General features: G+C 44.2%; 1 protein-coding gene across 2 annotated transcripts; it reads left to right on the top strand.

Annotated features, from left to right (window-relative positions):
* Window positions 1-765: 765 nt before the first annotated feature.
* NXNL2 (nucleoredoxin like 2) lies at window positions 766-9244 on the top strand. Of its 2 annotated transcripts, none has more exons than XM_036021459.1 (3): window positions 766-786; window positions 1317-1651; window positions 8659-9244. In XM_036021459.1, exons 2-3 carry the CDS (start codon window positions 1350-1352, stop codon window positions 8825-8827), a joined length of 471 nt encoding a protein of 156 aa, XP_035877352.1. In that variant the 5' UTR covers window positions 766-786; window positions 1317-1349; the 3' UTR covers window positions 8828-9244. The 2 variants fall into 2 exon arrangements, with proteins under 2 accessions (XP_035877352.1, XP_028387315.1); XM_028531514.2 differs by lacking the exon at window positions 766-786 and adding an exon at window positions 1026-1126.
* The last annotated feature ends 17796 nt before the right edge of the window (window positions 9245-27040 follow it).

Here is a 27040-nt window from a genome sequence, read left to right as displayed (position 1 = left end):
TTCTAAGACGACTGTGAATGAGACCTTGGTAGCGCCCTTCATGGATCATCATCCGTCCCTCATCATAATTTCCACTTAGCCCTGGCCGCCAAGTGCACTTACACAACCCACCCAGTAGGTAGTGAGTGCATGGTGTCTTCGCGTCAGTCTCGCGTCACGGGAAAACCCGAGGGAATAACCGCGTCTTGGAGGACGCCGGCCTCCACCACTCATTCAAACCGCTCTTCTCACTATGGTTCCGGCCTTCCATGTCCAGAGCAAGCACAATGAATTTTCTTCACTCACCTAGTTCTTACCCCGTTACACCTGACATCCCCCCACATCACTGGAATGTAAGCTACTCGAGGCAGAACGTGGGTGAAGACTATGCCTGAGTCTGAGGGCAGGGCAGGGTCCTATTTCCATATTTGATAGTCATCATGAACTTTGGGGGCATTAATTTTGACTTTTTAAATATTGCATTACAATATTATTTTTTCTTGATCACTAAGTTTAATGGCGCTACCTTAAATTCTGTGTCCACGCAAGTGTCTCTTCCGCCCGGTCAGGGAACTGAGACTAATTTGGTCCCAAGGCCTCCGACAGTGACGGATACTTTAATAATCAGCTTCTTGAATAAAACGTTCTTTAAGAACCTCCTCCAATGACTTGCAAGACTCCTGGGGCTCTCCCAGGACGCGCGCAGGCTGTCGCGGCAATCTGGAGAAAAACAGGGCATATCTCCCCACTTCTCCACTCCTACCGCTCCTCCCTGGCCCTTCCAGGTCCGCGGAACACCTGGGTCAGGTGGGACGCGAAGCTGCGCAATTGGGAGCAAGGACGTAGAGATGGGGGATGGGGAACTGGGGACTAAGAGCAAGGTGGACTGCGGACGGGCGCAGGGAGGGCTAGGAGGGGAGAGCTCGTGGGGCAGAGAGCACGTGGGCAGAGTGCGGCGGGGGCGGGGCGCGGCGGGGCGGAGCCGGGCAGGACAGGACAGGGAGTTGCGGTGCTGTGGAGGAGAACGTGGGGCGGAGCACAAGCGGGTGGAGAGCTCTAGGGCAGAAGGGTGCCTGGGCAACTTGACTCCCTGGAGGCTAGATCTGCGCTGTAGCTGTAGCGGTGGTGACTAGGGTCGCTGGTGTCTGTAAGTTTCCCACGCCCCTTCTCCCTAGAACGGGCTTTCCAGCCTCAGCTTAGGGCTGAGGCCGGTGCTGAGTGAGGCCAAGCTATAGGGGCGCCAAGCTGTGCGAAAGGAGAGGAGACACCGCTGCCCGCCTGCAAGTGGCCATTTATCTTCGCTCACTGCCCCCTCCTTCCTCCTTTTCTCTCCACAGGTGTTTTTCTTCACAGGTGTCCCCGTGCAGGCAATGGTGGATATGCTAGGCGGGCGGTTCTTGCTAACCTGCGGCGGTGCGTGGGTGGAGGCTGAGGCAGTGCTGCAGAACAAGGTGGTTGCGCTCTACTTCGCTTCGACCCGTTGCGCGCCCAGCCGCGACTTTACTCCGCTGCTCAGCGACTTCTACGCGGAACTAGTGGAGCAGGCGTGCCCGCCTGCACCTTTGGCTGTGGTCTTCGTATCCGCCGACTGCAGCGCACAGGAGATGGAGGATTTCTTGCTTCAGCTGCCGGACACCTGGCTGGCGCTGCCCTTCCATGACCCCTACCGGCAGTGAGTGTGGCCTGGGTTGGAATTCCACTGCGAGTCCCCGGAGCCCCGAGCCTTGTTCTCGTCCCTGCAGTCGGAAGCTGTCCTCCCCCTGAAACCCCCCTCCCCCGCGTCAGGCAGCTCGAGGGTACCTTCGTAGGCTCTGCTCGGGTTTCTAGGGAGGCTATAGCAATTGTCGGACTGGAGCGATCACTTCCCCGGGGGTCTTGGTGTGTCCGGACCCCCTATCTGGGAGAGTCTGCTGCGGCTAGGCTACGGTTGGAGGAGCTCACCTTGGGTCCAGAAGCCCGGGCACCCTGCCCCACCGCGCAGGGCAGACCCCAAGTCTGAAGAGCAGGAGAGCGAACTTGGCAGGTCACTCTGGTCAGAACTGGAGACCGTGGGTGGGTAGGCCTGACAAGGCTAGCAGTGCGGGGACTGGGGGTTAGGTGTGGGGTGGAGTGGAGGGGACTGGCTGGAGCTCTGGGAAGGAAGCACCCACTGCTAGCAACGCTGCAGTTTCCGTCTTACTGCCAATGATTGGAATTTCCTAATGATAAAGTCAATCCCTGCACAATCTGTAGGGGAACCATTTTCCTGCACCAACCGTAGGGGGAACCTGAGGAGGCAGAAGTCAGAGGTGACAAAAATCTTTGTTCTGAGGGAACTCATCCGGTCCTACCATTAGAAAAGAAGTGAGAAGGCGGAGACCCTCAGCTTTGTTGGATTTCAGAGTTTGTGACTAAACTAGAAATTGACCCCGTAGTCCTCACTGGCTGTGATCAGGGGCCTCGCCGAGGGAAGTACAGTGGACTTGGGGGGAAGAGGGAGAAGATGGAAGGAGGCGTTAGGGGTGGATTGGCCGAGAGGGAATATGGCATGGGCCCTAATGCTCAGTGTCTTGGGGTCTCCTGTGATGTAAGTATCCAGCCTTGGGTTTAAATCACACTTTGGGAAGTGCATTACCCTACCATCTCCTTAACAGGCAGAGAACTTCTGTGCTTTTACAGGGGCAAGTTTTGCATTTCTATGGGGATTATTATTTAGTTGTTGCATTAACTCCCAAATTAATTGTTCTGAGAGGACATTCTTTCTGGGCAATTAAAAATGGAAGCTCTCTTTGGAAATCTGATTTCCCCAACACCTGCTTTGGGTGATGCTAAGGAAGAAATGAGGTGGGCAAGCCTTCTTCTCTTGCAGCAGGAGTAGCAAAGTCAACACATGATGCATCCAAATGACCATGACTCACCTGGCAAAAGGATACATTATAGCATCACATCTAGTACTAGTTGTAAAATGTGTTTGATTTCCTTAGTACTCAAGTTATACACAGCTTTTGAAAGAACATAGTTTTGAAAGTGATGGTAATCATGCCAAGAGCTCAGGCCCCCTGGCTGAGCCCAGCTCTGGGAATCACTTGGTTGGGTGACCACAGGCAAGGTATGAATTGCTGAGTAGAATGATGCATCACAATCAGAACTCCCTTCTTCCCCATTATCTGGCCAAAGCTGATGAAGCCCCTCAGGCAGCTAAGCAGCTCAGGCCCTTGGAGGCATCTGGCCTCACTGGGCCATTTCAGGTCAGGAACCTGATCTCTGGAGGGACCTAGCCTCAGGTTTTTCTTTTGGGGAGGTTAGCTCCTTGTCCCCACCCTTTTCCAGACTACACTTCATTAACCTTGTCATTGCTGTTTGTACGTGCAGAAAGGGGTATTTTATTGGGATTCTTGGAGCTGTGCCCTCAGTTCTGCTACCCTAGCCTTCATTAATGGAATCAGAAGAGGCGTGAAATGGAAGTAGCCACCATCAAACTAAGGAATGTAGGAAGCATCCAGGCAGCAGAGGAGGAAGATCCTAATGTGTTCAGAATCCAACACTCTGCTTGATGCTGTGGGAAGATGGGTCTGGGACAGTAACCTCTGGGCTCCTTGGGTCATGGTGAAGGCCCTGGGCTGTCTTCCCCCAGTGGCTGCCCGTTGGATTACTGAGGAAAGCAAGTCTTGGGAGGAAGAGAGGAAATCACTAAAGATCCCCCACAGGGTCATTTTGGCATGGCAGGAAGTGGGACCACTACAAATGCCCCTGCAGGAAGGAAATGCCTGGAGTTGCTCACTTTGTCCTCAGAGTTGCTTAGAATTTTGCTTTGCAGTGCAGCCTCCACAAAACCAGTGTGAGCAATGCCCCTCTGCCTGGACAGGGTCATGTTTCCTTGCATTCCTCCAGAAGCAGCACTGGAAAGTGGAGGGGCTGACCTTCTAGGCCTGAATGAGGGGGTAGCACCAATTACAGGTCATCCTGCCTAGCTTCCTTCCCTTTGTTGTGGGCCCAGGAAAGAAGTAACAACTAAATTTTCCAGCAGGAATTCCTGTCACATTCTGCCATGCAGGTGAGACATGCTCATTGTTGATGTCACATGGATTTTATGATTGTTTCTTGAAAACAGTTGGGCTCTGGAACCTCAGCAGAGCCCAGTGAGGCCTGGAGTAGACTATCCTTACTGTTCTAGTTTTCACCACTGCCTGTGGCCATGGGCCAGATGGATGGAGCACCTTAGCCTCCAGTTGAACAGGTTTGGATTAGATGGAAAATTGCTGGCTGTGGCTTCATTTCCTGGGTAGAGAATGGTTCTATTAGAGCCCTCAGTGCCCTGGGGTAGAGTTCTTGCATCTGCCAAGCTGTTCAACCCTGCCCTCCCCACCTGGGAGTCCAGCTCCTCCTAAACTTACTGACTCAACACATCCCTCTCAGGCCCCAAATTTGCTAAGTCTGTGGCTCTCCAGTCTTTTCCTTCATTCTGCTTTCTACTTTGTTCATTTTCGTCCTGAATGTTACACTATTTTAACTGGTTCCACTGGACTCTGTGTCTTCATTTAATTTGAAGGGGTTCTTATTCTCACATCTGCTTCATCTCATCACAGACAGTTGTGTACTGCCATGTCCTACCCCAGTTTTCCAGTGGTTTCCTGAGTTTCTGTTGCCTACGGGGCTCAGTCTACATCTTGCCCTGCCCTCCAGCATTTGACCACACTTGTCTCCCACCCCAACCCTTTCCACCTGTGTTCTGTCCAGACTGGATAACTGAAGTTCCAGAACACTTTATATACTTTCCCACCTCTAAAGATTGTACATACCATGTCTCCAGAACCCTGGAGCCTCCTTGGCAGTCCCTCCTCCATGCCCCTGGGGACACCGGAAGCATTTCTGGCATGGAAGGCCTGTACCCTTCATAGGTTGAGCCTAACACCACTCTGTGTAGAAGTGTGTGTTTGGGGCTCTCTGTAGCCCCTAATGTCAGACTTGACATTGATCAGTGCCTGATGTCTACAAGGTGCTCTTTGGGTGCATGATTGGAACAAGAAGAGAAATTTGCTCTGTAACAGCCTGCTGGTGGCCAAGATGGAAAGAGATGAGCCAGAAATTGCCATGAAAATCTACAGGTAGTTGTGCCGGGGACAGTGAGGTACTGCTTTAGATGAAGGGAGGACACCAATATTGCAACAGCACCTAGTACTGAGGGCAAGGAGGAACAGGCTCTCAGACTTCCCAAAATGGTTAAAATGCTCAGTTATCACAACTTCCCTCTGCCCAGCAACAAGGTTCTCTCCTTTCCAAGCACCGTCTATTCTCTCTGGTTGCAGCTCAGCCACCAGAGGGGACTGAGATGACTCCAGGAGAGGAGGATGTGGCTCCAAGGTTACAGTTGTCCCCAGACAGAGGCTGCCACGGTAGGGATTTGAGGGCCTACATCACTGACTCTTTCAAAATAAGCTGGAGCAACAAAATGTCTACTCCAAACCTCCTCCGTGTTCCTCAAAACTCAGTTTGCCTTGCATCTTCCTGACTATCAGAGCTTGATTTAATGTTGCAAGTGATTAAAACAACAACAGCAACTCCAAGCTTAAACAAATGAAGGTCATCTGTCAGTTTAACTGACACATCCAGCAGGCTGGTCTGAGGAAGAAGGGAGGCTACTGAGGATAGTTTTGTGGCTCTGCCTTTGGCTGTCTGTGTTATGCTTGGTTTGCAGCCAGGGGTTGGCTAACAAACCCAGTCTCTCCTTGTGACAAGAGTGGCTGTGGTATCTTGGGCTATACATTCTTATACCTTCCTCTTTCTCAGCACATAAGCAAGTGCTTCAATGAGTCTCACTGGTTGAGTCTGCTAGTTAGCCATTCTTATGGTAGTTGGAATAGCCAAGGGCAAAGACTGGGCACCTGGCCCAACTGGAATTGGGGCAGGAACCTGTAAGTAAGAATAGCCAGTGCACCAAGCCCTTAGCTAAGCTACATACGTATTAATCATTTCATCTTCACAACAACTCTGGGTTCTGTTATTTTGTAACACAGGTGAATTATCTGGGGTGTAGGGAGATTAGCTAACTTCTCCAAGTCATACGGGTAGTTAATGCCAGAAAGTGGAAAGACATGCTTTCCAAGGGTGGGTCAAGGGTGCTGAGCAGTAAGCCACAGATTTGTATTACCCTAGCTGTCTAGGGCACTGTCCTCAGTTCCTGCCTGCTCTCCCCCACTCTTCTGACCTCTGGGTCTATGGAGGGAATGCAGAAGGCCCTGGAGGTTTGGCAAACTTGAGTAAATGGGCTCCACTGTCAGGGGTGGAGACCGCATTTCTGACTGGTTCCAAGGTGTTGCTGCTGCTGTTGGTCAGGGATCTCACACTCAGAGTCATTGCTGTTCTGGACATGTTGCCCAAAGGTGGAACCTGGAGTAGCAGTGGCTGTAGTGTTGGAATCTGAAGGGGATGCAGATTCTGAGTCAGGCTCCAGGTGGGCTCAGGGCCTCCAGGGTCCCCTCGCTACTCTCCAAAAACCACCCAGGTACTTTCTCCTTGGGGGTAAGCCCCACACCCTGGGTGGCAAAGCTGCAGCATGGTGGCATGGCTTCCCTTCCTGGCTGTATGCCTGCCCCCACTGCCCAGAGTCATGTTGACATAACCCAGCTGCCCACATGGCCAGAGAGAGCTTAGATCAGGCTGCTGGCCATGTCCCTGAGCTTTTGTGCAAAGAGCTATTTGGGTTGTTCCTCTTTAATTTTTTGTTTTATGCCTTTGGGGAAAGTTAATTTCTTAGGCATTTCAAAATTCAGGGGTTGTGCAGGGATTTTAAACATTGGGTGGGGGTCATCTCCTCTGCCACATCTCTCATCAGCCCCGCCTGAGTTCCTAGACCACCATGTCTGTTTGGGACGGACCCATCTGTCCCCTCAGTCTGCAGTTTGACATGGTATGGGTTTTTCAGGCCTGCAGTGCAATTTCAGCAGGGCTATCTCTATCGTGTCTTTCTCATTATGCATGATTGTTTTTGTATAATAGTTCACTTTTTTTTTCATTTATTTCTTTTTCCTCCTCATGTAAGTAGTGGACATGTATGGAATGGCTTCCAGAAGCTGCTGGAGTGGTGGTCACATTCAAGGTTTCCTTAGGGAACAGGCCATCTGGGGGTTGCTGAATGTTCCTAGAGTGACAATGGTGCCTGCCTGTGCCCCCAAGAGCAGGGCCCCTGATTTCTGATATTCCCATCTTTCCCTCTCCTTGGTCCAGTTTTAGTAGAGCTTCGCTCCATTTTTCAGTCTTTCCTAAGAAGATAGTTTGGTTTCATTGCTCACCCTATTTTGATTTATTTCCTATTTCAGTGATTTCTGTCCTTAAACATCTTTTGCCTCTTTCCACCTTCCTTATGTTGGCTCCATTATTGTGTTTCTAGCCTCTTAAACTAAATGCAGAACTGGCCTATCTAGAGGCCTTCTACTTTTGGATAAGTGTGTTTAAGACCAGAGCTTCCTGTGTCAAATTGTATCTTCAGCTTGGGATCTCTAGTATATTCCATATTGTCCTGTGTTAATTATTTTGTAGTCTGCATTGCTATTTTACATTTAATATATGGTTCTTTAGTTTTTAAGCTCATTGAAAAAAATATTTTTTATTGGTCTCCAATCCCATTTTATTATGGTCTGATTGAGTGGTCTGTGTACTACTGATTATTTGAAACTCAGTGAGACCCCTCTATGACGGAGAGGATGGCCAGTTTGTCACTGTTTCACAGGTATTTGAAAACAAGGTACATTCTCCTTGTTGGATATAGGTGCTGTGTGTGTTTTCTGCTTAAGTTGAGACTTGTCTTTGACCTGGAAAAGAATGGGAAGACTTTGATGGAGCTGTCAGTGGAAGATTTGGTAACATGAGACTCTCAAGTGCATTTTTCCTTCCACTCAGGTTCACAGCCCTGAGGCTGACAAAGGAGGGAAATCAGATTACGGCTTACATTGATGTGAGATCTTTGCGTGCTGGCCAGGGATACAGGAGGGGGGTTTTCATCAGCTGTCCTGTGCTGAGAGCAGTAATCCCCATGATGGTGAGATTTGCAAAACTAAGGATGATACTCCTTCACCTAAATAAATACAGATCATTTTGTAAACAGGCCTCTGATGGGGTTACCCTTGAAATGTTTCATCCATAACATTAATCAGCATGTCCTTGAATTTGTAGGTTAGAATGTTGAAAAAGGCTTTGCATTTATTTAGAAATCATGAAATTTTAACTTTTACCATCCTATATACCTGCTATTTTCAACCTCTTGAGATGCAGAAAGGGATTTGAATTTATTGGGTTTATTTGTGGGCTTAAAATTGCACTGTGCAATAGAATAGCCATGAACCACATGTGGCTTCTTAAATTTAAATGAAAATGAACTAAATGAAAGATTCAGTTGCTCAGTCATAGCAGCCACATTTCTAGGGCTCATTTGTCCCTTGTGTCTGTGGCAGCACAGTCACAGAGCAGTCTCACTACTGTAGACACTCCTCTGGGAGAGTACTGGCATGGAACCAATAGCCGAAGGAAAGAAAGAGGCTCAAAGGGGACCCAAAGAACAGGAGGATGGCACAGGTAGCTGGCTGGGTTCTGAGGCTGTGCAGGGCTAGTTGGTGGGCACAGGAGAGGCCTTGGTCCCTTTAGAGGTGTAGCAGCAGCTTCCTCACCTGCAAGCTGACCCCTGGCCTGCCTTCTTCTCTCCCATAGTGAACTGAAGACCAGGTACCACATCACAGCCACCCCCAAGCTTGTGATCCTGAAACCCAGTGGGGAGGTCATCACCAACAAAGGACGCAAGCAGATCCAGGAGCGGGGGCGGGCCTGCTTCCAGGACTGGGTGGAAGCTGCCGAAGTCTTTCAGAACTTCTCTGGTTGAAGTGGTGGATCTCTGGGGACCTGGACAGGCATGAGATACACCAGCTGCTGCAGCAAGATTACAGGGAGAGGAGAAGCGGGTGGTTCAGTGTATGTCAGAGCAGAAGCATTCAGCTGTGGCAGAAACACTGCTCAGAAAGTATGCCCTCCTGTTCAACTCCTCTGGCCTGCTTATAGCTATTTTTATTCTCAGCACAGCTTTGTCCAAATGAGATTAGCTGTGTTTTCATTGAACTGTTTGAAGTCTATGCAAAAGTTGTATTGATACAGGCTCTTCAGGTAAAGTAATATATTAATTGATACATTTTCTGTAGATCTACTTATTATAAGGATATATTTTCATTATGCTTTCACAACTACATTTATTGATAAAATCTGCAGCATCTATACTTTAATAAATAAACCTGTTTCCACTTGTGCCTTCTGATTTCTATTTTCTCCTGGTGAACCAAGTGCTCTTAAGAGGAGAAAGAAGCCCTTGGGAAATACTGTTCTCCATTTAATTATGAGTCTTTTGGGGATTTTTTTCTCTCTTTGTTTTTTTTTCTCAATTTATTTTTAATAACATCATAATAGCCTAGAAATCACTGAAAATATCAAGGCTGTATAGTCATGTCTTCAAAATCAAACCTCAACATCTCCTAAAAGATGTTGATGGATCCTGGTGAACAAGAGCCCATGCAGTGTTTGAAAACAGCAAGATGGGAGCCATCAGTGTTCCCCTTTCCAGCTCCAGTCCCTCCTCTCTCTGGGTGTCTTTTCCAACTGCATTTTGATCTGGATGACTTGGATCATGAAATACCAACACCTACCTCTAGCCTAGTCCCCATCTGCCGACCCACTTGGCTCACTGGATCCCTCTGCTGGGAATTGGAGCACACCAGTCCCTTGTAGGGCCTGGGAATCCCCGTGTTCCTCTAAATGGCTCTCTGTGGAGTGGTGCAGGGCAGAGCAAAAAAGGCATTGGGTCGCTTTGGTAAATCAGGAGGTAAGAGCTGAATCCTCAAAGGTAAGACCATGTTGGCTTAATCAGAATGCAGCTGTGGGCTCCATGGCTCAGTCACTTTGACCTCCCCCACCCCATATCCTGTATCACTCAGGTTTTGTCACAAAGACCCACCATCACTGGGATCCATGCATTCACTAAAAGTGAAGTTGATGGAGTTAACCTGGTCATTATTTGCCCCTGAAATAAAGCACATAGGAATGTAGATCTCTTCCTAAAACAATACATGGGATATTCATTTAATTGTGGTATTTTTCCCAGCTTTATTAAAATATGTATTATACAATAATTAACATTGTGTAAATTTAAGGTGAATAACATGCTGATCTGATACATTTATATATGAAAAAATGATGAATGCCACAGCTCAGCCAATGCCTTACATGGTTACCATTTCTTTTTTGCAGTGAGAACATTTAAGATCTAATTATGGTACTTTTTAAAATCATTTTTAATTGTTATTCTATTATAGTTGTCCCAGTTTTTCCCCCTTTGCCCTCCTCTGCCCATCCCACGCCTGCTTCCACCATCAATCCCCACTCTGTTGTCCATGTCTGTGGGTCATTCATACACATTCTTGGACTAGTCCTTTCCCCTTCTTTCCACCATTATCCCCCTTCCCCTCATCTCTAGTCACTGTCAGTCTGTCCTATGTTTTTATGCCTGTAGTTCTATTTTCTTTGTTAATTTATTTTGTTCATTAGTTTCCTCATGTAGGTGGGATCATATGGTACTTGTCTTTTGCTGCCTGGCTTATTTCACTCAGTTCCATCCATGATGTCATGAAAAGTAGGAGCTCCTTCTTTTTTTTTGTGGTGCAGTATTCCATTGTGTAAATGTACCACAGTATTTTGATCCACTCATTTACTGATGGGCACTTAGGCTCTTTCCAGCACTTCGCTATTGTAAATAACACTGCTATGAACATAGGAGTCATAAGTTCTTTTGAATTGGTGATTTGGGATTCTTAGGATATATTCCCAGCAGCAGAATCACTGGGTCAAAAGGCATTTTCGTTTTTAGTCTTTTAAGGAAATTCCATACTGTTTTCCATAATGGCTGCACCAGTCTGCATTCCCACCAACGGTGCACTAGGGTTCCCTTTTCTCTAGATCCTTGCCAGCAGTTGCTGTTGATATATTAATGATAGCCATTTTGGCATATGTGAGGTGATGTCTCATTGTGGTTTTAATTTACATCTCTCTGATGGCTAGTGATGTTGAGCATCTTTTCATGTTACAGGCCTTCTGTATGTCCTCTTTGGGGAAGTGTCTATTCAGATACTTTACCTATTTTTTAAAAAAGATTTTGTTTATTTTTAGAGAGAGGGGAAGGGAAGGAGAAGGAGAGGAAGAGAAATATCAATGTGTGGTTGCTTCTTGTGCACCCCCAACTGGGGACATGGCCTGCAACCCAGGCATGTGTCCTGACTGGGAATCGAATAGGGGACCCTTTGGTTTGCAGTCCAGAGCTCAATCTACTGGGCCGTACCAGCCAGGGCTCCTTTGCCTATTTTTCAATTAGATTGTTTATCTTCCTGGTGTTGGGTTGTATGAGTTCTTTATATATTTTGGGGATCAAACCTTTGTCCTATGTATCTTTGGCAAATATGTTCTCCCATATAGTCATTTCCCTTCTTGTTTTGATGATAATTTCTTTAGCTGTGCAGAAGCTTTTTAGTTTCATGTAGCCCCATTTGTTTACATTTTCCTTTGTTTCCCTTGCCTTAGGAGATGTATTGGCAAAAATATTGCTACTTGTAATATCTGAAATTTTCCTGCCTGTTTTTCTCTAGGACTTTTTTTGTGTCATGACTTAAGTTTTTTATCCATTTTGAGTTTATTCTGGTGTATGGTGTAGGTTGATGGTCTAGTTTCTTCTTCTTCTTCTCCTTCTTCTTCTTCTTCTTCTTCTTCTTCTTCTTTTTTGCCATGTACCCATCCACTTCTTCCATCGCCATTGATTGAAAAGAATTTCTATCTTTACTCCATTCTGTGCTCATGCCCGCTTTGTCAAATATTAATTGACCATACACACTTGGGTTTATTTCTGTTCTTATGCCTGTACCAGACTGTTTTTATTATAGTGGTCTCGTAGTATAGTTTGATATTGGGTATTGTGATACCTCTTACTTTGTTCTTCTGTCTCAAGATTGCTGAGGCTATTCAGGATCTTTTTGGTTCCACAGAAATTTTTAAAATATTTGGTCTAGATCTGTGAATATATCATTGGTATTGTAATAGGATAGCATTGAATCTATAGATTGCTTTGGGTAATATGGACATTTTAATGATGTCAATTCTTCCAATCCATGAACACAGTATATGCTTCCATTTATTTGTGTCTTCCTTAACTTCTTTCTTCAGTATTGTGTAGTTTTTTGAGTACAGGTCTTTTACCTCGTTGGTTAAGTTTTTTCCTTGTTACTTTATTTTTCTTGTTCCTATAGTACATGGGATGCTTTTCCTAGTTTCCCTTCCTGATATTTCATTGTTGGTGTACAAAAATGCCATCAATTTCTGAATATTGATTTTGTATTCTGCTATTTTGCCAAATTCACTTATTAAGTTGAGTAGTTTTTTTTGGTGGAGACTATAGGGTTTTCTATGTACACTATCATGTTGTCTGTGAATAATAACAGTTTTGTTTCCCACTTTCCAATTTGGATGACTTTTATTTCTTTTTCTTGTCTGATCACTGTGGCTAGAACTTTGAGTACTATGTTGAATAAGAGTGGTGAAAGCAGTCACCATTGTCTTGTCCTAATCTTAAGGGGAAAGCTTTTAGTTTTTGCTTGTTGAGAATAATGTTAGCTGTAGGTTTCTCGTATGTGACTTTTATTATGTTGAGATATGCTTCTTCTGTTCCCACTTTGCTATCACAAATGGGTGCTAGATATTGTCAAATGCTTTTTCAGCATATATTGACATGATCATGTGATTTTTATCCTTTATTTTGTTTATGTGATGTATTACATTTATTGATTTGCAAATATTGTACCAGCCTTGTGTTCCTGGGATGAATCCAACTTGGTCATTGTATATGATCTATTTAATGTATGTCTGAATGTGGATTGCCAGTATTTTGTTGAGTATTTCAGCATCTATGTTCATCAGCGATATTGGCCTGTAGTTTTCTTTGTTGTGTTTACCTGGTTTTGGAATTAAGATGATACTGGCCTCATAAAAAGAGTTTGGGAGTCTTCCCTCTTCTTGAATTTTTTGGAATTGTTTGAGAAGGATAGCAGTTAGTTCTTCTTTAAATGTTTGGTAAAATTCATATGTGAAGCCATCCTGTCCAGGGCTTTTGTGTGCCAGGAGTTTTTTGGTTACCGCTTCAATTTCACTAGTTGTTATCTATCTATTCAGGCTTTCTGCTCCTTCTTGATTCAATATTGGAAGAGTGTATATTTCTAGAAATTTGTGCATTTTCCCCAGCGTGTCCAATTTCTTGGCATATAGTTGTTCAGAGTAATTTCTTAAAATCCTTTGTATTTCTGTGGTATTGGTTGTAACTTCACCTGTTATATTTCTGATTTTATTTATTTGGGTCTTCTCTCTTTTTTTCTAGATGAGTCTGGTTAAAGGTTTGTCATTTTGTTTACCTTTTCAAAGAACCAGCTCCTGGATTAATTGATCCTTTTTATTGTTCTTTCAGTCTCTAGATCATTTAAATCTGCCCCAATCTTGATTATTTCCTTCCTTCTACTTACTCTGGGCATTTTTTGTTGTTCTCTAGTTCTTTTAATTGTAGGTTTAGGTTGTTCACTTGAGACTTTTCTACCTTATTCAGGTAGGCCTGTATTGCTATGAACTTCCCTTTCAGTACTGCCTTTGCTATGTCCCATAGGTTTGGGTTTTTGTGTGTTCATTTTCATTTGTTTCCAGATACTTTTTGATTTCTTCTTTGATCTCATTGTTGACCCATTCATTATTTAATAACATGTTATTCAGCCTCCATGTATTTGAATGTTTTTGAGGTTTTTTTTCTTTGAGGTTAGTTTCTAGTTTCAATCTGTTTTGATCTGAGCACGTGCTTAATATGATTTCAATTTTCTTGAATTTGTTGAGGCTTCTTTTGTGTCCTACTATGTGGTCTATTTTTGAAAATGTTTCATGTGCTTTTGAAAGAATGTATATTTTGCTTCTTTGGGGTGAAAGGTTCTGTATGTATCAGTGAAGTCCATTTGATCTAGTGTGTCATTCAGTGTCACAATGTCCTTGTTGATTCTTTGTTTGGTAGATCTATCCTTGCCAGTGGGGTGTGAAAATCCTCTATGATAACTGTATTGTTGTCAATATCTTTCTCATAGTGTTACAGGGTGCAGCCAAGAGGGGGACCCCAAATAGGCATTTGAAATGGGGTCCAGAACTCAAGGTGTCCAGGAGATTTTAAGGTGTCTTCACCCCTTCCCCCACAGGTGTGAGTTGGGGGAAGGGGCACACAGAGCAAGAACATGCAGGGCAGCTTTGCAGCTAATCCATGGCATGGTCATTTAGCATACCTATAGCCTTTGGCTGGTCACTTAGATATGCTAAATAGCTATGGCCATGCTCAAGGCGGGGGGGGGGGGGGGGGGGGGGGGGGGGGGGGGGGGGGGGATGGAAAGGGACCTTCCCCCCAAGATGGGACCTGGGAGGCAGGTCCCCTGAGTTACAGCGCCTGCATGGGAGTTGGGAGAAGATTGGCTCCATGACATGGGGTAACACCTGCCCAGACCCACGATGGCGACCAGAAAAGCTGGAGAAGACAGCAAATTGAGGGCAAGTGTGCCCAAGTGTAGGAGGAGTCGGAAATGGGGCTGCAGAAGAAGATTGGCACGGGGGATTTAAACACGGACATGGCAGCCATTGGGGGAGAAACCATGCGGCCTTGACGGAGTGGAGACTCCTGCAGCCCTGAGAGAGGGAGAACCACGCGGCAGCCTTGGAGGAGAGAACCATGCAGTTTTGGCAGAGTGGGGACTCTCCCTTCCTGCAGCCCTGAGAGAGAGAGGACCACATGCCTGGCAGAGTGGAGACCCCCACAGCTTTAGAAGGGGCAACCACCACCTGGTTTTAGCAGAGATCCTGGTGACTCAGCCGAGGGTGCCGGGAATCCAGGGAGGTCTCCCAGTCGAGATGGAGTTCTAACTGGAAAGAACCAGAGGACTGCCTAAGTCATGGACTTCTATTTCCTTTCCTGAGATACGGTACTCTGGACTGGGCAAAGGGGGAAGGAAGGAAGGACTGTCTGTTTGTGGGTGTTTTTAAGGGACTTTGGGATTTTGGTGAAGACATTAGGTCACTACTTTAAGTTAGTATAGCATTAAATAAACATTTTCTTTCCTTTTCACGAATCTCTGGCATTGAGAGACGTCTTTCCTAGGGCGGCGGACATAACGGACCGGGGCCTTCTTTTAATAATAGTATATCATCCCAGGCCCCCCCCCCTTGTGTGTTCTGCAACAATATTCTTCCAATATTTTCTTTATATATTTAGGTGCTCCTAGGTTGGGTGCAGGTTATATCCTATTGTTGGACTATTCCTTTAAGTATTCTGAAGTGACCTTTTTTGGCCCTTTTTATGACTTTTGTTTTGAAGTATATTTTATCTGATATAAATATTACTACCCCAGCTTTCTTTTCCTGTCCATTTTCTTGTAATATTTTGTTTTCTATTCTCTTGCTTTCAACCTGTGTATATCTTTTGTTCTGAATTGGGTCTCCTGTAGACAGCATATATGTGGGTTGTGTTTTGTTATCCATTTAGCTACCCTATGTCTTTTGATTAGAGCATTTCATCCATTTATGTTTAAAATTATTATGATAGGTACTTACTCAGTGTCATTTTCCCCATACCTGTTTCTCTTCCTCCCCTCTCTTTCTGTCTCTGTCTCTCTCTGTTTCATCTCCTTTTTATAGCATTCCTTTTAGCATGTTCTGCAAAGCTGGCTTGGTGGAGATGTACTCTTTTAGCCTTTTTTTTTTTTTTTTGTCTTGGTAGCTCTTTATTGCACCTTCCATTTTAAATGAGCCTTGCTGGATAGAGTAGTCTTAGTTGTAGTTCCTTGCTTTTCATTACTTGGAATATTTTGTGCCAATCCTTCTGGCCATAGTGATTCTGTTGATAAATATGCTGATTGCCTTATTGGCCTCCCCTGTATAGTACTAGCTGTTTCTCCCTTGCCATCTTTAAGATTCTCTCTTTGTCTTTAAATTATGATGTGTCTTGGAGTAGGCCTCTTTGGATTCATCTTGATTGGGACCCTCTGTGCTTCCTGAACTTGTGTGACTTTTTCCATCTCAATTAGGGAAGTTGTCAGTCATTATTTTTTGAAACAGGTTTCCTATCCTTTGCTCCTTTTCTTCTCCTTCTGACATCCATATAATGCAAATGCTGTTACATTTCATGTTGTCCTGCAGCTCCCTTCAACTGTCCTTGTTCTTTTTTAGTCTTTTTTTGTTTTGTTGCTCTGGCTGCATATTTCTTTCTACCTTGTCTTCCAGCTCACTGATTTGGTCCCCTGCTTCATGTAGTCTGATTTTAATTCTTTCTAGTGTATTTTTTCATTTCAGATATTGTATTCTTCATTTCTTCCTGGTTCTTATTCATAGTTTCTATGTCCTTTTTCATGCTGTTGTGTTTTCCCCTACATTACTTGTAGTTCTTACTGAGTTCCTTGAACATCCTTATAACCATTATTTTGATTTCTATATCTGATAGGTTGCTTCCTCAATTTCATTTTTTTTCCTGGGGATTCCTCCTTTCCTTTTGATTGGGGGTTCTTTTTATGTCTTCCCATTTTAGGTGACTCTTTTTTTGTTTTTGCATCTCAGGTTGCTCTGCTTTGCCTGCCTGTCTTCATGGGGTGGACTTCTGTGGTAGCAGTTTGGTGGGACTCAGTGGTGCAGTCTTTTTGCTCTAGTGGTATAGTGGTGGCTCTAGGGTTTCCCTTTTTCAGTTTATGTGTGCTCTCTTGTTGTACTTGGGCTTTGATTATTGGTGGCTCATTTGTTCATGTGTTCTCCCCTCTCACTGGCTGACTGGGAGTCACAACTCCTGCCAAGTTTTGTATGTGCCAGTTGTGAAGCATCCAACTTCTGTACTCCTTGGCTTCCAAACTTCTTATCAGCTAAGTGTCCTTTGAATGTTTTGTTCATTTTTTGGAAGATCAGCCAACTGTCCCCACTGAGTGCAAGATGGGAAGATTAGCCAAATGTCTGAGTTGGGTGAAAGACTCAGTTCCTATCTACTTGGTTGCTATCTTCTGAACCTGGTTGCTGTGGTTAAAATGGAGGTGGGTTGAAGCCAGATGGTGGGCTATTTCAGGACAACATAGAACTACTTCTAAGAAGTGACATGGAAAGATGCTGCTAATTATGGTATTTTTAACCACATGTTCTTGGGGGGAGGTGTGGGCATCTTTTGGAGGTGAAATGTCCAAAATCATTTGTGTGTTTATGGTGTTTATGGGTGTCATGTGTGTGTGTGCATGTAAAACCACAACCACAGACTTCTTAAAGACTGAAGATGCATCCCTCCTGGTAAACATGCTCATAGCTGCCATATGGGAGCTCAGGATCGATGATGGCTCTGTGGGTTGGAAGAGCATGGCTGGGAGGGGCTATGTGTGTGCTGGATGTTAAGGCACCTGGAAGGAGGGCAGGTCCTAGACAGAGGCCACTCCACAGCCACACCAACCCTGCAGACATGCACCTTCCCCCTCAGGGCATGCTCCAGGCTGGGAAAGTGATGTGTCATTTACCTTATTTTAAGCAGAACCCATTTCTTTTAATAACATCCCTAACAATCTTTCTTAATTTCAGGCACAGTGTATCCAGCTTTTTATCAGGGAATTGTGTAACTGGTTGCTATTTCCATAAGTGCCTTTTGCCGCTTGTATTACAATAGCAAAAATTGTGGAAAACGAGAGGAAAGGTTCTGTCTTCCAGAGGTAAAGCTACAGTCAGTGTTTTAGTACATGTATGTGTCCCACTAAAGTCACTTGAGGACTCATTGATTTCTATTTTTATCCTTCAGCCTTGAGACTCTTGCATGACCCTGGACCACCACCCGCAGCATCATGTTGATAACCAGAAATGCAAGATGGAAGCTCAAGAGACATACAGCATTGTGCCTGTTGTGTCAGCTCAGGCTACCACCACAAAAAACTATAGACATTTATAAGTTCTCACAGCTCTGGAGGCTAAAGTCTGAGATCAAGGTGCAGGCATGGTCATTCCTGGTGAGGGCTCTTTCCTGCTTTCAGATTGCCACCTTCCTGATGTGTCCTCACATGGAGAGAGAGAGCCTGGTGTTTCACAAGAGCACTAATCTTAACACCAGGTCACACGCTCATGATTCTCATCTAAACCTAATTTCCTCCCAAAGGCTGCAATGCCAAATACCAGTATATGGGAGTGGGGCTTCAACATGTGAATTTTAGGTGCACACAAACATTCACAATAGCAGTCTCCCCACTCCTGACCCTAATTCTTCCAGTAAGGAGGAGTCTAGGGTCTAAGGACTTCATGAACAGATCCCTTGGGTCCTAATATATGCTGTGTCTCTATGTCAAGAAGCATCAGGAACCACCAGGGCCCCATCCTTGGAGAATTCCCTGGAATAATTTCATTGCTTCCCATTCCCAAATCCTGGCTGGGGTCCCATGTGTGGGCTGTACTGTGGAGCTTCTGAACATTTAAAAAATTTTGTTGATTATGCTATTACAGTTTTTCTCCTTTGCTCCCCTCTACCCAACATCTCCCACTTCCTCAGGCAATGCCCCCACCCTTGTTTATGTCCATGTGTCATGTGTGCATGTTCTTGGCTACTCCATTTCCTACACTATACTTTATATCCCCATGACTATTCTGTAACTACATATTTGTACTTCTTAATCCCCTCACCTCTCACCCATTCTCTCACACCCTGCTCCCATCTCTTTATCTTTAACTGTTGGCATTTTAATTAAAATGTATCTTGCTGTGGGCCTCTTTGCACCCATCTTGTTTGGGACTCTCTGTGCTTCTTGGACTTGCCTGTCTATTTCCTTCACCAAATTAGGGAAGTTTTCTTTTATTATTTTTCTAATAAATCTCCAATTTCTTGCTCTTTCTCTTTTCCTTCTGGCACCCCCATGATATGAGTGTTGAAATGTTTGAAGTTGTCACAGTGATTGTTTACCCTATCCTTGTCTTTTTGGATTTTTTTTCCTCTTGCTGATCTGATTGGTTGCTTTTTACTTCCTTATGTTTCATATCTTTGATTTGATTCTTGGCTTCATCTACTCTACTGTTTTTCCCTGTAAATTGTTATTTATTTCGATTAATGTATCCTTCATTTCTGATTGGATCTTTTTTTATGGTGCTGAGGTCCTCACTAAGTTCCTTGAGCATCCTTATCCAGTGTTTTGAACTCTGCATCTGATAGATTGCTTAACTCCATTTTGTCTAGTTCTTTTTTTGGAGTTTTGGTCTGTCCTCTCATTTGGGTTAAGTTTCTTTGTCTCTTCATTTTGATAGCCTCCCTGTGTTTGTTTTTATGTATTAGTTAGAGCTGCTATGACTTGATAGTGTGGCCTAATGTAGTAAGTGTCTTGCAGGGTCCAGTGGCACAGTCTCCCCTATCATCCAAGCTGGGTACTCAGAGAGCACCCTCCATATGGGCTGAGTACACCTTCCTCTTGCAGTTGAGCCTTGGTTGCTGTTGGCAGGTCAATGGGAGGGATTTACCTAGACCAGTGAGCTGCAAGGACTGGATGTGACCATTGACCACCTACCTCCACCCTCCATGGAGAATAAGGTGTTTGGGGGCAGGATGGTGGTACTCTGACATGGTCTGTACCTGTCTGCTGGGTGTGCTAGCCCCTGGAGTTTCCTGGGTGGTGCAGGCCAAGATCAGCCCCCACCTTTTTTTTTTTTGACTGGGGCCACCCTGCCTGAATGATAAAACAATCTGAGATGGCTACTACTTGTGCTGGGCTTGGAGATTTCCAGGTGAAGTCAAGCTGTGAATCTAGGCTGCCAGCTCTGTACCAGGGGCTCATTGAGGCCGGTTGTTTCTTGATTGTTCATACAGAAAAGCAGCCTGGGTGGGCCCATAAGTTGGGTGGAGTGGAGTCTCTGGGGATCTCCAAGGTGGGTCAAACAGTGGTAGCCAGGTTGATGGAATCTTAGATATGGCACTAGTCTGCTGGCTCTGTTGGGGGGATAGCCCAGAAAAAGGACAATGACTTTTTGTCACTTTGATTCCAGACACTTCTGCCTTCTCATGCATGCCATTGGTGCCCCTCAAGCTGCCTCCCCACTGCCAGAGCCCAGAGGGAGTGAACCTGAGTAGGTGAGTCCATGTGTGGGTCATTTAGGAGGAACTGCTTGGGGATCCAGAAGTTTCTTGCACCAACTCAATCCCTGCTGGTTTTTGCAGCCAGAAGTTGTGGGGATTTATCTTCCTGGAATTGGAACCCTGGGCTGGGAGGCCTGGGGTGGGGCTGGGACTGCTTGCTCTGGAGATATGCCTCCCAGATTTTTATCCACCACATGTAGATATAGGACCAGCCCATTCCATGTCTGCACTCCTCCTACCAGTCTGGAAGGATGTGGTTTCTTTAATTCTGTAGTTGTCAAACTTCCATTCAACTCAATTTCTGTTGGTTCTAAGTGATTGTTGTTCTATATTTTAGTTGTAATTTTGTTGTGGTTATGTGAAGAGGTAAGCCATGTCTGCCTATACTGCCATCTTGACTGGGTACCTCCTGAACATTTCTTGTTTCCTTTTTTGTTTTGTTTTCCATCATTTAAAAAATCATTTGCCACCATTTTAATATCTTTGTCAGGGAATGAAATTACATGCATGAGTTCAAGCTGCCTGTTTGCTGCAAAGAATTAAGTTTAAGTTTGCAACACCACAAGGAAGCTTCCTTTAAAAATTTTTATTTAATTATTGCACTGGGTTCTGGCCAAGATGGAGGCATAGGTAGATACACTTTGCCCTGTCACACAACCAAAAGGAGGACATCAACAAATTTAAAAACAAAAAATTACCAGAACTGCCAGAAAATTGAACTGGATGGAAGTCTGACAACCAAGAAGTTAAAGAAGAAACATTTACCCAGATTGGTAGGAGGGGTGGAGATGGGCAGCTGAGGTGGAGAGGATGTGCAGCAAGGTGGCAGCTGGCAGACTAGGCAGTCCCACATTTATGTGTGGATAAACCCAGAGAAATACTGGGGAGTGAGACAGACCTCACAATCCAGGGCATGAAAAAGAAAACCTCAAAACCTCTGGCTGTAAAAACCTATGGGGATTGTGACTAGGAAAACTCTCAGCCTCACATGAGACTTTGTTGGAGAGACCCACATGGTCCTAGAATGTACACAAAACCACCCACCCAGGGATCAGCACCAGAAGAGCCAAATTTACTTGTGGGTAGTGGGGGAAGTGACTGAAAACCAGCCAAGAGCTGAGCAAGCAGCATTGTTCCCTCTCTCATTCCTTTCCCACATACAGCACCACAATGCAACAATGTGGATTGCCTTGCCCTGGTGAATACTCAAGGCTCTGCCCCTTAAAACATAACAGATGCACTGAGACAAAGAAATATGATCTAAATGAAAGAACAGATTAAAACTCCAAAAACAGAACTAAGCAATGAAGAGACAGCCAATCTATTAGATGCAGAGTTCAGAACACTGGTAATCAGGAAGCTCACAGAAAATGTGTGAGTATGGTTGCAAAATAGAGGAAAAAGTGAAGGTCATGTAAAGTGAAATAAAGGAAAATGTACAGGGAACCAACTGTAATGGGAAGGAAACCAGGACTCAAATCAATCATTTGGACCAGAAGGAAAAAATAAACATTCAACCAGAACAGAATGAAGAAGCAAGAATTTTTAAAAATGAGGAGAGGCTTAGGAGCCTCCTGGACACTTTAAACATTACAACATCTGAATCATAAGAGTGCCAGAAGGAGAAGAGGAATAGCAAGAAATTGAAAACTTATTTAAAAAATGAGATGGAGAACTTCCCCAATCTGCCAGAGGAAATAGATTTCCAGGAGGTCCAGGAAGCTCAAAGAGTCCCAAAGAATTTGGACCCAAGGAAGCACATACCAAGGCACATCATAATTACATTACCCAAGATCAAAGATAAAGAGTGAATCTTAAAAGCAGCAAGAAAAAAGCAGACAGTTACCTACAAAGGAGTTCCCATTAGACTATCAGCTGATTTCTCAAAAGAAATCTTGCAGGCAAGCAGGGTCTGGAAAGAAGTATTCAAAGTTATGAAAGGCAATGACCTATATCCAAGATTACTCTATCCAGCAAAGCTCTCATTTAGAATGGAAGGGCAGATAAAGTGCTTCCCAGATAAGGTCAAGTTAAAGGAGTTCAACATCACCAAGCCTTTATTATATGAAGGACATAAACAAAGAAGGCAAATGCTGGTAGGTGTGGGGGTGCAGAGCAGACAAGAATAAAGGGTAGAAAAAAATGGAACAACTGTAATAGCATAATCAATAAAATGTACCTTAAAAATTTAATGAACTGACAAAATGCTGTATAAGTCCAGTTTTCTTCTTTAAAAATGAATTTCTAATCTTTACAATGTCTCCACAATTGTAATGGTGTATTCAATGTCATTTCTCCAATATCTTTCAGACTTCATCTTTGGAGAATGAGAAGGAAAACAATTGTGGGGAATGCCAGTAAAGCCACCCTTGCATAAGATCTAAAAGGGTGGTTTTGATCCGAGAATTGGTAGACTTGAATCTTAGGTCTAAAATCCTGGGTGATACCTCCCTACCCCACATGAAACCCACTGTCCTGTGGGCACAGTATCTCTCAAAAAGTATCCTGATTGACAATAGTAATTAAAAGGGGATCCCAGTGATTTATGTGCATTGCTTAAAAAATAATTGAGAAGATCCATTCCACAACCCATGACTACATATCTAAAACTCCCCTTGCTCTACTTCCCAAATCTCTCTCAAAAATCTCTTGTCTACTCTTAAAGGCCAGCCAAGACAGCTCTGTTCCCCATGCCACTTCTCTCTCAACTTCTCATCACATAGTAGGTTTTAGGGTCTCTGATTCTATTTGCATTGTCCCCTTGCCCTCCTCCTCTATGTTCTCATGTGGAACTTGGGCTGACCAGAGGGCTCTTTTGAGTTGCTGTGGCAGGTAGCACATATTATAGGGTAGAGGGAACATTTTCTTACCTGGCTGCAGAGTGGCAGGGAGAAGGCGGGCTGGGGCCATGACAGACCATGGTTCCTTCATACGTTGTGTAAAAGATTTCTTATTCTAGGTAAATGGAAACCTCTGGGAATAAGGCTTCATGATTTTAGAGTCAGCATCCTCAGTGATTAGGCATAAATAATTTTTTCCTATATCCTTTTACTCCCCTCTTTTCTCTTTTTGTGAAACAGTAAAGTTATTTCCTTTATCCTCCTTTCCTCACATATGTGTCATGATGACTTTATCTATTACGAGTTATCATCCTTGGTTTTGGGGGAGAAATTCATTGTTTGAATACAAGGTTTTGGATATTAATTAATTCATTCATTTGACAAACATCTGGTGCTTGTCAAGCATATGAGCTGGCAGATTCTAAACATGACATTAAATGGTCTGTGATGATGGAGCATGGGGACCTGAGGCAGGGCTCAGGCTCAGGGATGAGCAAAGATGGCTGCAGCTGCTGACAGACATCAGGCCCTTTAGTCAAGTTTTTAGTACCCCCTTTCCCTGCAAACAGGTCCAAGGCCATTCCCAGGGGTGTGATTATTTGTGGTGATAACACAACCATCTACTGTGAGTTGGACCACAGAAAATAATCTCTCTTCATCAGAGGGGATCATTTAGGAATATTTTTGCATTGCAAGGCCTTGGATATGATAACAATATTGTACATTCACTGAAGGACAGGGAATTTTCCTAGGATGGTGCTCCATGCTTGTCCCCTTCCTGCTGAGAGCAGGCTGTGCTCCCTTACCTTTTCTTCAAAACAGACTCATGAAGCATCTTGTGTGAGGACAGCACCAGGCCCCTCTGGAAAAACGAACATAACCAATTGGCTGAAATAAAGCCCCAGGTCAACAAGGAAAAGGGGACTGGGTGGGGATTTTCCTGACTCATGGAGCAGATTTTATGAGAAAAATATTTGTGAGTCTTTTGGATTATGGGAGGAGAGAGGCAACATTTTTTAACTGTGCAAATATCTTTGTACATTGCTGTCTTGTTTATTAATCTCACTTGACAAGGCCTCTCTTTCCTCCTCCCTTTCCCAGTGTCTAAAGGGACCTGAGAAACTTCAGACATGATGGCTTCCCTCTGAATGAGCACCAGAGCTCCCTTCAGAGTTTCTTCTTCTTTTTTTTAAAGTATTTTAATTGATTATGTTATTATAGTTTTTCCAATTTTCATCCTTTATCCCCCTCTACCCTGCCCCCCAACCCTCCAGCATCCCCCCTCAGTCCATGTCCATGGGTTGTACATATAAGTTCTTTGAATCCTTTGTTTCCTATACAATTTTTATCTCTCCCCATCTATTTTATGCCTACTAATTATGCTTCTTCTTCCTTGTAACTTTTCCCCTCTATTCCTCCTTTCCTTCTCCCCACTGAAATCTCTCCATGTGATATCTATTTCTCTAATTCTGTTCCTGTTCTAGTCGTTTGCTTGGTTTTTGTTTCTGTTGTTTTTCTTTTAGGTTCATTTGTTGATAGTTGAGTTTGTTGTCATTTTACTGTTCATATTTTTTATCTTCTTTAATTTTTTAGATAAGTCCCTTTAATGTTTCACATAATAAGGGATTGGTGATGATGAACTCCTTTAACTTGACCTTATCTGGGAAGCACTTTATCTGCCCTTCCATTCTAGATGAAAACTTTGCTGGATAGAGTAATCTTGGATATAGGTCCTTGCCTTTCATAACTTTGAATACTTCTTTACAGATCCCTCTTGCCTTCAAGGTTTCTTTTGAGAAATCAGCTACTAGCCTTATTGGCACTCCTTTGTAAGTAACTGTCTCCTTTCTTCTTGCTACTTTTAGGATTCTCTCTTTATCTTTAATTTTGGGTAATTTAATGATGATATACCTTGGTGTGTTCCTCTTTGAATCCAACTTCTTTGGGACTTTCTGAGCTTCCTGAACTTCCTGGAAATCTATTTCCTTTGCCATATTGGGGAAGTTTTCCTTCATTATTTGTTCAAATAAGTTATCAATTTCTTGCTCTTGTTCTTCTGCTTCTGGTACCCCTATAATTCAGATATTGGAACACTTCAGGTTGTCCCAGAGGTTTATAAGACTCTCTTCACTTTTTTGAGTGAAGAGAGTTTATAAGACTTGTAAGAGTTTATAAGACTCTCTTCTTCATTTTGTTCTGGTTGGATGTTTATTTTTTCCTTTTGTTCCAAATCATTGCTTTAACTCCTGGTTTCCTTCCTGTCACTGTTGGTTCCCTGAATATTTTGCTTTATTTCATTCTGGGTATCCTTCATTTGTTTTTTATTTTCATTTTTCAACCAATCTCAGTCAGTTCTGTGAGCATTTTGATTACTAAGGCTTTAAATTCTCCACCAGATAGGTTGGCTGTCTCCTCATCACTTAGTTCTCTTTCTGAGGTTTTTCTCTGTTCTTTCATTTGGGCCATATTTTTTTGTCTTGGCACACCTGATAAGTTGTAAGGGGGCAGGGCCTGGGGTAATCACCTGGGCAGGGAAACCCTCTTTGTTGCACTGCTGTGCTGCTCGTGGGAGAGGGGCCAGAGAGGGAACAATGCAGCTTGCCTGCTCAGCTCTAGCCCCACTTTCCAATGAGCCCTCATGTGAGACTGTGAGTTTCTCTCACTGCAGCAACTGCTGTAGTCCAAAGTGAGCTCTGAGTCTCAGCTCCCCTTCAGCCAGCCCCACTTGCATGGTCTGCTGCCTCGATGCAGTTTTTCTGAGTCAGCCCACATGGTCCGCTGCCTTCCTGGTCTGGTTGTTCTGGTTGATTTTTATTTAACTCCTTGGTTGACAGAGTTCCATGCAGTTTGATTTTCTGGTGCTTTTGGTTGTTTATTGATTTTATATTGGTTGTTATCCTCCTTTTGGTTGTGTGAGGATGTGAAGGGTTTCTACCTATGTCTCCATTTTGGCTGGAACTCTAATTAATTTGCCTTCAGAGTTTCAAGAGTAGTGGTCCTGGCCCTACAAGGCCCACTGCATTAGGATTTCTAGAACACTTACACTGTGAGGGTGTTGATGAAACAGGCACACAAACATATACCCAAGCAATCCTTTCTGTCAAAGTTCATCCCAGTTTAGTCTCAATGGACTTAAGGTGTTTGTTCCTATTCCCTGGTGTTCAAATGGGTGATGCCCACCAACAGCTTGGAATACACTTGGGGGTAACCTAACTCTGGGACCTTGGCCTTGTCCTGAATCAAACCCTGACCATGGTGGTTACAGATGTGCTTCTAACCCTCATTCTACCCAGAGGTGCTGTGGTGAAAACCAGAAAACAAACAACAGTATCCCCCTCTGTTCAAGAGCCTTTGAGTCAGGAGAACATAATTTCTGGGAGGGTCAGTTCATCCTTCTGTGTTATAAACCAAAGTCTCTCCTTCACATTTTTGGCAATCCCATCAGAATGTTGTCCACCTCAGCCTCATTCAACAGACATAATTTGAGAACTTGTTTAATGGGAGGATGACTCTCCCTGTTAGGGCTTCCCAGGACTTGGTATAACAGGGAGAAGATGGGCCCCTCTGGTCTCAAGTGGCAGGCCACTCAGTATTCAAGGGCCCGTCTCTGCCTTCAGTCTCTTGGTATCTGTATCAGTCAGCTGGGGCTGTGTAACAAAGCACCACAGATCTATTCTCTCACAGTATGGAGTCTGAGAATCAGAGATCAAGTTGTTGGCAGGGTTGGTTTTGCCTGAGGGCTCTCACCTTGGTGTGTAGATGGCTGTATTCTCTCTGTGTTCTCACATAGCCTTTCTTCTGTGTATGTCTGTGTCTTAATCTTTTTTTTTATTAAGGATACCAGGAAGATTGGATTAGGGACCACCCTAGTGACCTCATTTGACCTTAATTATCTTTTAAAGGTCCGGTTTCCAAGCACAGTCACATATTGAAGTACTATGGGTTAGGACTCAGCATATGAATTTTGGGGGAGGGATACAACTCAGCCTGTAATAGAGCCTGGTACTGAACCTCCTGAAAGCACTCTCCTCTGGGCAGA

The sequence above is a fragment of the Phyllostomus discolor genome, chromosome 3 (assembly GCF_004126475.2).
Source record: "Phyllostomus discolor isolate MPI-MPIP mPhyDis1 chromosome 3, mPhyDis1.pri.v3, whole genome shotgun sequence".
Classification (NCBI taxonomy): Eukaryota; Metazoa; Chordata; class Mammalia; order Chiroptera; family Phyllostomidae; genus Phyllostomus; species Phyllostomus discolor.
Note: the sequence above shows the minus strand (reverse complement) of the source record. Positions and strands in the feature narration are given on the sequence as shown.

Excerpts from the sequence above, each read along its gene's own strand:
- NXNL2 (XM_036021459.1), top strand. The coding sequence starts at position 1,350 with ATGGTGGATATGCTAGGCGGGCGGTTCTTGCTAACCTGCGGCGGTGCG. Across the intron at positions 1,652-8,658 it reads TTCCATGACCCCTACCGGCA|TGAACTGAAGACCAGGTACC; the intron begins GTGAGTGTGGCC and ends TCTCTCCCATAG.